Source organism: Ursus maritimus, unplaced genomic scaffold, assembly GCF_017311325.1.
Source record: "Ursus maritimus isolate PB19 unplaced genomic scaffold, ASM1731132v1 scaffold_17, whole genome shotgun sequence".
Taxonomy (NCBI): Eukaryota; Metazoa; Chordata; class Mammalia; order Carnivora; family Ursidae; genus Ursus; species Ursus maritimus.
The window spans coordinates 13,855,458-13,867,840 of NW_024424119.1; the positions used below are offsets into that span (position 1 = coordinate 13,855,458).

Below are 12,383 nucleotides of genomic sequence, written 5' to 3' on the forward strand. Positions count from 1 at the left end.
AGCAGTGGGGGAAAGGCGTGTGCTTATAGACAGCGGGTATGTGTATGAGTAGGAACGTGTGCCGAGATACACCGGGCGCCGTCATCCCCGAGAATGGCTATTTCTCCCCGTCCTTGTGCAGTGTTCAGCTGGCCCTACAAATTCTCCTGGACAGCTCTCTTGAACTGCCTCTTCTTCCCAGCCACAAACCTGGAACACCAGGGAATAAACTTCTCACCAGATTCCAATAGAAGAGCTGACGTGAAAAGAGCATTTACTAAGTACCAGGTATCATTCTGACCACATTATCCAAACTAAAGCAACTAATCCTCACCCCAGTTTTAGGAGGTGGTACCATGATTATCTTCATTTTACAGATAAGGAAACTGGACACAGGGAGGCCTCTTTGACTGGCCTGTGTGAAGAAGTTTAACAACATCCTGGTCTCAGAGTTGTAGCAGGGACATTCAAGGTCTAGTGTAACTTTCCCATGTCTCATTTCTAGACCCCTTGTAAGGAGGGAAACTTGATTTTGTTCCTAGCTCTTACTCATTTTTATAAAATGCCCAATTTTGCCCACTCTTCGGCTAGTTCTTACTTCCAAATCCCTCCACGTTTCTGGCCCTTTTCCCATTGTCCAGTTCTTTCGATGTCTTTCCATATCCATGTATCGTCTTACAGTACCAATAAATTGATTATCTCTCTCCATTTCATAACCCACCCTCCGTGCCTACGGCTCTATGCAAATACGCCATTTCCATTAGAACACTTATTCTGTTCTATAATTGATCATTTATTTTTTCTGTCTCTTCCAGAAGATTAGACTTTTGAGTCAGAGCTTTGTATCCCCAGTCATTAGCACAGTTTCCAGCCCACGGTAGGAACTTAAGTATTGTTTATTAAGTAAGTACTGTGCGAGCAATATGTGCTTTCATGAGCTTCCTGCTGTCAAGCTGCAAGAGGTTATCTCAGCATTATTTGCTGTGTTCACGAAATAAACCTTCTAGCCAAGAATTCAAGCCCCTGTCATATCCATGAGCACACTGCTCGGCAAAGTGAACAAAGGAAGCAAAATAAAATTCAAAATTCATTTTGATAAAACTAAAAAATATTGTTTTAGACAAGTTTAGCCCCACTGCATGAGGGTCTTCTTAGACTCTTTCCAGCATGCTGCTGCATCCAAAAGAAACAGCAATTCATCATCAAAAGTCTTTAAAAAGCAATACGAGCTTTTAATCAAGTGGTTTGAAGAAACAGCAAAGTGGGAAACCATATCATGAAACTATTTAGTAAATCATATTTTGTTCCTGCTTTAAGAGGACAGAGGAGCTCAGAAAGCTCATCAAGTCATTTTATAAGGCCGTTATAACCCAGAGAACAAAATCAGAAGAGAAAATCATAGAACATTCTTACTTGTAAACATGAAGATAAAAATACCATGTTAAATAGGAATAAATCAGACCACAGGTGTATGGTAAATAAACAACTGGAGTTTACCCAGGACATTAATGATAGTTCAAAATAAGAAAACCTGCTCATAGAATTCACTACATCAGTATGCAACAAGGATTAACCAAACACTAATCTTAACAGGTGCCCCAGAACATGGGCATTAATTAAAAAGCTATACCTTAGCCTACCGAGGCTTGAAGAAAGAGCTGACATCTGATCAATAGTATTGTATCGATTAGGAATGCTTTTTGCTGTAAGTTAACAGATAACTCAGCTATCAGAGGCTAAAATAATGAAGGTGGGTGCTTATCTCAATTTAAAGTCTGCAGGGTGATGGTTGCAGGGGTTAGATCAGCAGCTCAAAGCCCTGAGTGTGCTGAATGGCATCTCTGTGACTCTCTTGGTCTCTGGCTCATAGTCAGAGGACAGGTAACACTAGCTCCAAGTATCAAACCCTTGCGAGAGCATCCCTAGCAGAAAGAGAGGAATAAGAGCTGAAATTCTTTCTAGAATTGCCCAGCAGACTTCTCCCAAATCTTGTTTTTTAGAGTTGTGTCACATGACTATATCTAGCTTATATTGGTCTTTTCCTCCCCATTTTTTTTGAAATATTTTATTTATTTATTCAAGAGAAAGAGACAGAGATAGCGACAGAGCACAAGTGGGGAGGAGAGGGAGAAGCAGACTCCCCACTGAGCAGCGAGCCTGAGGCGGGGGCTCCATCCCAGGATCCCAAGCAGAAGGCAGACCCTTAACGGACTGAGCCACCCAGGCGCCCCTCTTCCTCCCCATTTTTGATTATATACTTAGGCCGAAAGCAGCAAGGAGAACCTGGAAGAACGTGACAGAGGGATGATGCTATTTTTCAAATGGCTTAGCTAATTGCCCCCTGACACCCACTTTTCCCACTTGTTTGAAATGCCACTTTTATTATATGCAAAGGTCCACTAAATTCAATTGTCTTATCCTCAACCTGTAATCTGTTTTCTGGATCAAATTTGTCTATTCTTACAATAACACCACTTGGTTTCACTTTCTATAGCCTTAGAGGATTGATAAATCAAGCTCATCTGTGTATTTCCCCCTTTCTCAGATTTTCTTATAAATGATTTCTTCTTGATACATCTTACAATCAACTTGTAAAGATCCAACTAAACATCCTGTTGAAGGGCCTCCTGGGCGGCTCAGTGGGTTAAGCATCTGTCTTGCTCAGGTCATGATCCTGGAGTTCCAGGATCATCCAGCCCTGCATCCGGCTTCCGGCTCAATGGGGAGTCGGCTTCTCCCTCTCCGTCTCCCTCTGCCCCTCCCCCCACTTGTGCGCACTCTCTCGCCCCCGCGCTCTAACAGATAAACAGAATCTTCAAAAAAAAATCTTGTTGAAGTATGGATTAGGAATGAATTGAAGGGGGGAGGGGCTAAGATGGCGGCGGGAGTAGGAGGACCCAAGCCTTGTCCGGAACACAACGAGATAACTATTAAATCATCCTAAATACCCGAGAAATTGGCCTGAAGATTGACAGAACAAACTTCAAAACTAAAAGGGTGGGAAGAAGCCTCACCGAGGAGGGTTGGAAGGGTAGAGACGTGGTTTGGGGCAGACAAGGATCAGGACTGCTGTGGGGAAGAGGGAGCCATGGTTGCAGAAGAGAGAGAGAGAGAGAGAGAGAGAGAGAGAGAAGCACATAGGGGAGCCCACGAGAACATTTCCCAAAGCCATTTGCTGGGAAAAAGAGCGGGGCTGAGTTTTGTGAGTTCTTGCAGCCAGAGGGGCTTCAAGCCTGGAGTTTTGAAACGTTGGTGGGCTTGGCTGGCCTAGAGCCCTGAGGGCGCCCCTGCTCCCACAGAGAAGGCAGGCAAACCCCCCGGGGGGCACAGGGCCTGGGAACAGCCATCTAAAGAGTACCTGTAGCACACGGCGGGGAGATGACTTGCCCTTCTCGGAGGAGTCGCAGGGAGGTAGTCGTAGCCCTGGAGATGCGTCTCCCAACGGCGCCATTTCTCTCCCCGTCTGGCAGCAGGAACGCAGATGCACCAGCAGGAGGCAGCACTGGGACGGCACAGGCTGCAGCACTTGCTTCCGCCAAACCCCACGTCGCTGCACGCTGGTGAGGCTGTCTTTCCAGGTCATGCCCCCGCAGTCCCAGCTCAGTGAGACCCTCCTCCAGAAGAGCAGCACAGACCCCTGCCCACATCATGTCCCTAAAGCCCGGAGTTTGAAAAGTCGGCAGGTTTGGCTGGGATAGAAGCCGCAGGGCACCCCGCTGCTCCTGGTGAGGAGAGGAGGCCCACAAGCCAGGGGAGGATGGCCTGGAAACAGTGATCTGGAAAAGGCCTGGGACACACCGGGGGGAGGTGATTTGTTCTTCTCAGAGTGCTTTCCTGAGACGCAGCAAGGTATTATTATTCCCATTCGGTAGAGGAGAAAAACTGAGGCTGCCCAAAAAGGTTACGCTTATTTCCCAAGGTCATACAGTTAATCAGTGGGAAGTCAGAATTTAAACACTGGTTCAAACGTGAATAAATCCCATGCCTTTACCCACACTGATATGATGTTTGTGTGTCTATGCAAGGCTTAGGTTTTTGGTTTTTTTTTAATTTTAATGGTGGTAAAATGCAAAGGCATAAGACTCACCATCTTAGCCATTTTGAAGTGCATAGTTCAATAGCGCTAATTATATTCACACTGTTGTGCAACCAGCCTCCAGAACTTTTCATTTTGCAAAACTGAAGCTGTATACTCATTAAAAAACAACTTCCCGTTCTCCCATCCCCTAAGGCCATGGCAACCACTTCTGTATCTATGAATGTGACGACTCTAGGTACTGCATATAATTGAAATTCCACAGTATTTGTCTTTCTGTGACTGGCTTATTTAATTTAGTATAGTGTCCTCAAGGGTCACCCATCTTGCAGCATGTGTCAGATTTCTTTCCTTTTTAAAGCTGAATAATATTCCATTGTATGGATAGACCACATTTTATTTCTCTGTTTACCTGTCAGTAGGCACTTCGGTTCCTTCTAGCTTTGGGCTATTGTGAATCATGCTGCTGAGAATGTGAGTGTACGAATATCTCTTTGAGAACCTGCTTTCACTTATTTTGAGATATACCCAGAAGCAAAATTGCTGGATTTGCTGGATCATATGGTAATTCTATTTTTAACTAAGTGACCACCACACTGTTTTCCATAGCGACTGTACCATTTTACATTCTCACCAACCGGGTATAAGGGTTTCAGTTTCTCTAGACCCTTGTCAACACTTTTCTTTTTGTAGTAGCTATTCTAATAAGTGTGGGGTAGCCTCTCATTGTGTTTTGATTTGCATTTCCCTAATGATTAGTGATGTTGAGCATCGTTTCATGTTCTTATTGGCCATTTATATATCTTTGGAGAAATGCCTGTTCAGGTCCTTTGCCCATTTTTTAATTAGGTCTGGGTTTTATTGCTGTTGTTATCTATGCAAGACTTTCAACACCCTTTTATCCCCCAAAGTTTTTGTTCTTTGGTTTTTGAGGCAAGCTCCCTGCCCCCTTCTCTGTACGTTTGACCAGTTCTTTCTCTCCAGCTCCTGAGAAGTTGAGACATTAACGAAAGGTCAAGAGGCATCCAAATTTCTTTAAATAATTACCATAAGAAACTCAGAAGTGAAGAATTATTTACTGAGTAACTAATATGTGCACAGTTAATAAAAAAGAAAGTAACAAATATCTCTGAGTGATTCCTTTGTACCAGGCATTTTGTGCCCATTACTCATTTAATCTCATAAATCTCTTGAGTAGGTATTATTATGAACCCCATAATACAACAGTGAAAATTAAGCCACAGAAGGTTTAGGCAACTTGCCGAAGACCTGCAGTAATCCACGGGAGTTGCTAAGAAGGGTTCCACTGCAAGCAATGTCCAAACGAGAACACAAGACTAGCATACTAGAGAAAATTTGGAATGATGCAGCATTCATGAAAACTCCTATTACTATGTCAACACAGCTACTATTTATATGGGTGAAATTTTTTATTTTTATTAACCATCTTTAAGACCTCCCTGCACTGCCCTGCAAACAGGATAAGACACTATGAAAGGGGAAGTCATGATCACTACTCTAAAGGACCAATTACTCAGCAATCATGTAAATATTCCTCTGTTCAAAATTCTGGACTAGCCGAGTTGGGTTCAAGGATCCAGTATTTCCTTATCTTTAAGGAACTTACCGTCTTCAGGGAAGACATGAACATGGGAAATGGTCAGAGGAAAAAAAGGTCATCTGCCCAATTAACCATTTTAAAGTACACAATTCAGTGATATTTAGTACGTTCACCATGTTGTGCAACCATCACCACAGTCTAGTTCCAGAACTTTTTTTTTTTTTTAGAGTGGGGAGGGGCAGAGGAAGAGGGAGAGAGAGAATCTTAAGCAGGTTCCATGCCCAGTGCAGAGCTCAACGTGGGCCTCTGTCTCACAACCCTGAGATCATGATCTGAGCCGAAATCAAGAGTTGGATGCTTAACCGACTGAGCCACCCAGGTGCCCCTACAACTTTTTCATCACCCCAACTGGAAACTTCATACACATTAAGTAGTCGTCACTCCTCATACCCTCTTCCTTCTGAGCCCCTGGCAACCGCAATCTGCTTTCTGTGTCTCTGAATTTACCTATTCCAGATATTGCATATAAATGGAATCATACAATTAGTCATCTTTTGTGTCTGGCTTCTATCACTGTGCATAATGTTTTCAAGGCTCATTCCCATTGCAGTAGGTACCAGTACTTCATCCTTTTTATGACCGAACAGTATTCCATGGCATGAATACGCAACAGTTTATCCATTCATCCATCAGTGGGTTGTTTCTACTTTTTGCTATCATGAATAGTGCTGTTGAGAACATATGTGTACAAGGATTTGTTTGAATATCCAGTTTCAGTTCTTTTGTGGTATATACCTAGAAGTGAAATTACTGGTCCATATGATAATTTTATGTTTAACTTTTTCAAGAACCACCAAACTGTTTTCCATGGAATTTGAAACATTTTACATTCCTACCAATAATGTGTAGGGGTTGCAATGTCTCCACATTCACCAACACTTATTATTTTCCATTACGGGATTATAACCATCCTAGTGAGTATGAAGTGGTATGCCATTGTGGTTTTGATTTACATTTCCCTAATGACTAATGATACTGAACTTCGTTTAATATTATTGTTGTCCCCTTGTGTATCTTCTTTGCAAAAAATTTCTATTCAATCCTTTGCCCCGTTTTATTTAGGTTTTTTGCCTTTTTATTATTGAGTTATTTGAGTTCTTTATATATTCTGCATACTAAACCCTTATTAGATATATAATATGCAAATATTTTCTTCTATTCTGTAGATTGCCTTTTCACTTCCTTGATGGTGTCCTTTAATGCACAAAAGTTTTAATTTTGATGAAGTTCAATTTATCTATTTTTTTTTCTTTTGTTACTTATGCCTTTAGTGTTTTACCTAAGAAATCATTGGCAAATCTAATGTCAGTCAAGATTTATTTCTGCTTTTCTCTAAGAGTTTTTTAGATTTAGCTCTTATATTTAGACCTTTGATCCATTTTGGATTTTTTTTCTATATGATGTGAGGTTGGGATCCAAATTCCTTCTTTTGCAGTGTGAATATCCAGTTTTCCCAGCACCATTTTGTAGAAGATACTGTTCTTTCTTCATTAAATGGTCTTAATACCCTTGTCAAAAATCAAGTGACAATAGATGTATAGGCTTATTTCTGCGTTCTCAATTCTATTCTGTTGGTCTACATGTCTACCTTTATGCCAGTATCCCACGCTTTTGATAACAGTAATTTGTAACATGTTTTGAAATCAGGAATGTGAGCCTTCCAACTTTGCTCTCATTTTCCAAGATTGTTCTGGCAATTTGAAGTCACTTGCAATTCCATATGAATGTTAGCATTGGCTTTTCCACTAGCCATGTTGTACTATCGCTATTCCCTGCTCATTCAGGAACCTTCCGTAGGTCTATTTTGTGAGATCAGGCTTTGGGTTAGGTTTTTATTCAAAAAGTGTGTGCAAGCAAAATCGATTTTTAAAAATTGCTTTTATTTCCCATAACTTAAAAATGAGCAGTAGTCTTATATAAAAAATAATTCTAAACAAGTGGTTTATGAGCAATAAATATTTAAATAGTATGAACAGGACAAATATTTCAAATAATTTAAATAAATAAAAAGTACAAAAGATTTGAAGTATTGCAGATGAATTGTGCATTTCCCTGTTCTAAACAACTTACAACAATTAACATAACTTTATAATAATCCCATACATTTGCTATTATTTTTTTTTATCTTCTGTCATAAAGATAGAGATGAAAATTGCACTTTGAGTCCTAGAAAATAACCGTTTAGTTGACCAGATGAGTTTTCAGACTCGGCATCTTTTTTATTTCCTGAGTTTCCCTGCGAGCTCGTTAACGAAGAACAAGCACCTTCTGATTTCCACCCTGACAACCTCCCAGGCACAGCGGCTGTATTTTTTCTTTTCAAGATAGAGACCGATTCCATGGAAGTATCTCTTCACAGCCAGTCTGGAGTTCTCGCTTCCCAGGAGTAACTGTTCCACATTCTTTTCCTCCTCCAAACATGTCTCCAGGTCTTCCAGCTGCTGATGAAGTCCAGCGAGGAATTTGTCTAGTGGGGTCTCATCCCAAGCCACAAGAGAGCCACTTTGGCTGAAGAGGTTGAAGATCTGCTGGAACATCTCATGCATGACAGCTGTGGCTTCTGTCTTCTCAAACTTGCTCCCATCCACAAGCATCTGAGGAAAGCTGAAGTCAGTCCTATCCTTCAGACAGGATAGAATGGAGATTCTCTCCATTTGACTCAACAGCACAAAGGGTTCTGGATGGCTTGGACGCAGGGTGCAGTCCAAAGAGCAGGCAGGGCTGGAGCACAGCATCACCAGGGCCAGCAGCACAGAGATCGAGAGGGCCATTAGGCAGCTGGGGGGGATTCTGCAGGACTGCCTGAAGAGGAAGTCTCAGTAAGTTCTGAGAACTTTGGGTGCTGAGTGCCTTTTAAATAGTGAGTATAGAAACTTTCATTTTCTGGGTTTTTCCATTGTCGTGCTTTCCTTTCCCTTTCTACTTTTTTTTTATTTTTACAAAGTCAATTAAAAAGGTACATTTATTAACATGAGCACCTAGATGGGGGACTCCAACCACGTGTGCCAATGCAGTATTTACAGAGCATTATAACATATATTTTCATATTTTTCACACCTCCCAGGTTGTTCTTGGAAAGAAAAGCCTAGACAAAGTCAGAAAAGGGAGAAATATTTATGCAAGAAATGATGGTCTTTCCAGGTCAACAGGAAATATAAAAAAGCTTATAAAACAGGAGATTTAAATTTTTCTTATATTTTCCTTATTTACACTATTCCCCCTTCTTTAACAAGTTTCAGTTGTATATGTACTTCAAAGTTATCCCTTGAGTTGGTTACTGAAGATATTGTTTGGAAAACAATTTTGCAGATATCATTTGTCAAAAATAAATTATGGTCTGCCAAGCAAGCACTTTGCTAGGTGTTGGTTTCCCTAAAAGATTCAAGTTTGCATGTGTGCGATTCTCTTGGTTCTCTACCAAGTACAACCTTTCACAGTAAAACCTTTGCCTTAGCCATTGTGTGGTAATCCGGGTAATCTCATACCCTTAGGTACTGCACTGACAAGTCATATCCTACCACTTACTCAGGGCTAATGGGGCTGCAACAGTGTTCAAAGCTTACCATGATATGTCTTCATTGAATCTGTAACATACAGATTATTTTAATAATATTAATGGCAGCAATCTTCAAATTATTTGTAGGCTCTCAGCAAAGTGTTTTACAAACAGTAGTTCATTTAAACTTCACAACTTCCCTATGAGGTAATTATTCTAATTATATTTTGCAAATAAGGAAACCAAAAACTCAAGACAGGTTACTTAACTTGCTAAAAGTCGCAATTTCTTATATGCGTGGGACTTCACCTCTATACTGTTCTGCCTCCATATTACTTCATAATCTTAAGCATTCTCCTTTGGCTACATTCTGTTTGTTTGTCATTAAGTAATCAATTTAATTATTTGTTTAATGTTTGGCTGCCCTGATAAACTGTACCTAGTATGTGTACCTTGAGTGCCTGTCACAGACGAGGCATGCAGAGAACTTACTGTCCCATAGCAGGCACAAAAAGGACTACGTTTTCCAAAAAGTGAGTAGACCTTAAATTTGGGGACTATGTCAGAAAATGATAGTCTTCTGAGAGCAGGGATAGTAAGAATAACGTTTATTCTGCAGCACTGCTTTCCAAACAATATCTTCAGTGAGTTTAAGACCAACTCAAGTGATACTCATTTAAAATGGATGCTTTAACCTCCGCGATAATTTCTGAAAATATTTCATAGGGGAACAGGGCGTTTCAAAGATCCACTAGAGATCAACAAAACACGTCATTTGGAAGACAGGACTGGAACTTGGCAAGTGAAGAGGGAGTTGTCTCCTCTCCAAGTGTATGGTGAAGTCTCTGAAATAACCGAATGGTGTTTTTAAAAAAAAGATTTATTTATTTATTTATTTTAGAGAGAGAGAGAAAGAGCGTGAGCAGTGGGAAGGGGCAGAGAGAGAGAGAAACTCAAGCAGACTTTGCTCTGAGCAGGGAGCCTGACTTGGGGCTGGATCCCACGACCGGGAGATTGTGCCCTGAGCCAAAACCAGGAGTCTGACGCTTAACTGACCACGTCATCCAGACACCCGCAAACGGTGTTTTTGGTCACTAAAACGGCAACTGGAGAGTAAGAACTTGCTAAGTGTTCATTTAAGATGGGAAGAACATCGTCAGAGGAGAAGGCCCAATCTAGTGGCCCGTAGACTCTGGGGCTGGACTCCTGGGATTCATGTCGTAGTCCAGCCTTTGCGCTGATGTGTGACCTTGGGCTCCTCATTTTTCTCCTCTGTCATACGGAAATGATAATCATATCTATTTAACCAGGTTGTTGTGAAGACAGGATGATGTCACATACCTGGAACAATGCCTGGGCAAAATAAGCACTCAACGTCTGTTAGCCACAATGGAGAAAACTAAGCCATCCGACTGTGGGAACCGGGTGGCTGTTTCCCTGAGGTGATCTGCTTCCCTTCCCTTCCTTCTCAGCTCACTAATAAACATTTTTATTTCTAATCTGATCTGTTATGTGAACATGAGCATGTGTTTATGTGACAGGGAGTGCTCCGTCCAAATGACTAACATCTATTAGCTTCCGGGTAATGGCTGACCTCTCACACATCAATAAAATGGCCATCCGATCTATAATCCAGTCTCTTTTGAGTGTGAGTTGGTATGACTAAGTCCTCAGAATCTGATCTTCTCTGTGAAAAAAAGTAAACTTATCTAGATAGATGGGTTCTCTGATTCAGCAAAGAGGAAAACCAGCCAGCCTTTTAGGTAATAGTCTGCCTTAAAGGTCCAGCTGCCCTCCCTGGGGTCTTGTCTCACACCGGCTGCGGCTGGTTTGAATCTGCCACTCTGTAGAGCCCCTGATCCCTTGTGTAGTGTAAGTAACATTTCGTCATTGGGACAGAGAAGATGTCACTTTTTTTTCCTTTCATTTTCAGCATCTACTTTCCATTTGCCTTTTGTGCATTACGTTTTTATAACTGCTTCCTTCTACTCTCTAGGAATGGGAAAAAGAGAGAGGCAAGTTCTGATGTCTTGAAAATCATACAGGAAATGTTCTCTCTTCTTTTCTCTTACGTTTTCCCTTCCTTGTTTTGCAAGAAACCTCGAAGTGGAAATAGAAAAGATTGTGGGGAGCGTTAGGACCACTTTTACAAAGAGAAAAGACCATGACAAAGAAAAGGCAACAATTTTATAATCATGTAACAACAGCAAAGAAAAGCAAGGGTGGTCTAACCATTACTTCGCCAGAACTAAGACAATGGTCTGGGCTAAGGCAAAGAGGCAGCCACAAGGCAGCAAACACACGTTCTGACAACTTGAACACCGTACGGTAGTAGAGGTTGCACATTACTCTTCTTGTGGGCAAGATTAGAGGTTTAAGGATCTTGGTATAGCCTGAGCTCAGTGTAATAATTGGCACATAGTAAATGTTCAGTAATTTTCTCTATGAAGCAGAGTAAATAACAAAATTTGACAAATTAAATGTTTTGCCCCAGAGAATAAGGTGAAAGCCATGTATTTACAAATCAGGTTATCTTTCACACCTGATCAACACTTCCAAGAGAGCCATCTGGAAGGGGAATAAAGAAGATTTTAAAAGGAATCCTAGTAAACCTTCCCTAAAAGTTGTTTATTAGCATGAGGAAAAAAGATCCAGAGAGCTTTACTGTTAGTTCAAAGCTGGTTTTTATTAAGATGATAAGCATTCCATTGAATTAGGGTTTCTAATTTTTTAGTGAGTGAATTTTACTTCAATTGTAGGATTACAGAAAGAGTTGAAACAAATGACAACTTTCCAGAAGGCTTGATGAGAAAGTAAAGCCCAAAATGGGGCAGTACAAAGTTCTGAGGGAAATTAAGAAAATGACAACTTCTCACTCAATCCCTAAGAGACCCATAGACAGAAGATTTTCAGAGAAGCTGGACAAAAGCTCACCATCTCCATCCGAAGGTCTTCTTGGAACTTACCAGCCGCTTACCAAGTACTTTAGTACTTTTTTTACCGATAGCCCTGGTGATGATTTCGCAACCCAAGACCTCCACTAGCTGTGACCTGTCTCAGGGCTTTAATAAAAATGTTGGTTTTTTACTTATTAAATTTAAGACGTTTCTCTTCTTTTTTTATAGACCTTCTCCAAAGTCCTAATTCTGCAAACGAAGTATAAACATATGTGGTACACTTCCTTTGTTCATTTATTGGCCTTGGGGATAGAGTCTTGAGTACGAGATGTGTAGTTTCACTGGAGGACGTTG

General features: G+C 41.0%; 1 protein-coding gene across 1 annotated transcript; it reads right to left on the reverse strand.

Annotated features, from left to right (window-relative positions):
* Positions 1-7,855: 7,855 nt before the first annotated feature.
* LOC103662149 (interferon alpha-2-like) lies at positions 7,856-8,407 on the reverse strand. Its single transcript, XM_008689796.1, has one exon. It carries the CDS (start codon positions 8,405-8,407, stop codon positions 7,856-7,858), a length of 552 nt encoding a protein of 183 aa, XP_008688018.1.
* Positions 8,408-12,383: the final 3,976 nt, after the last annotated feature.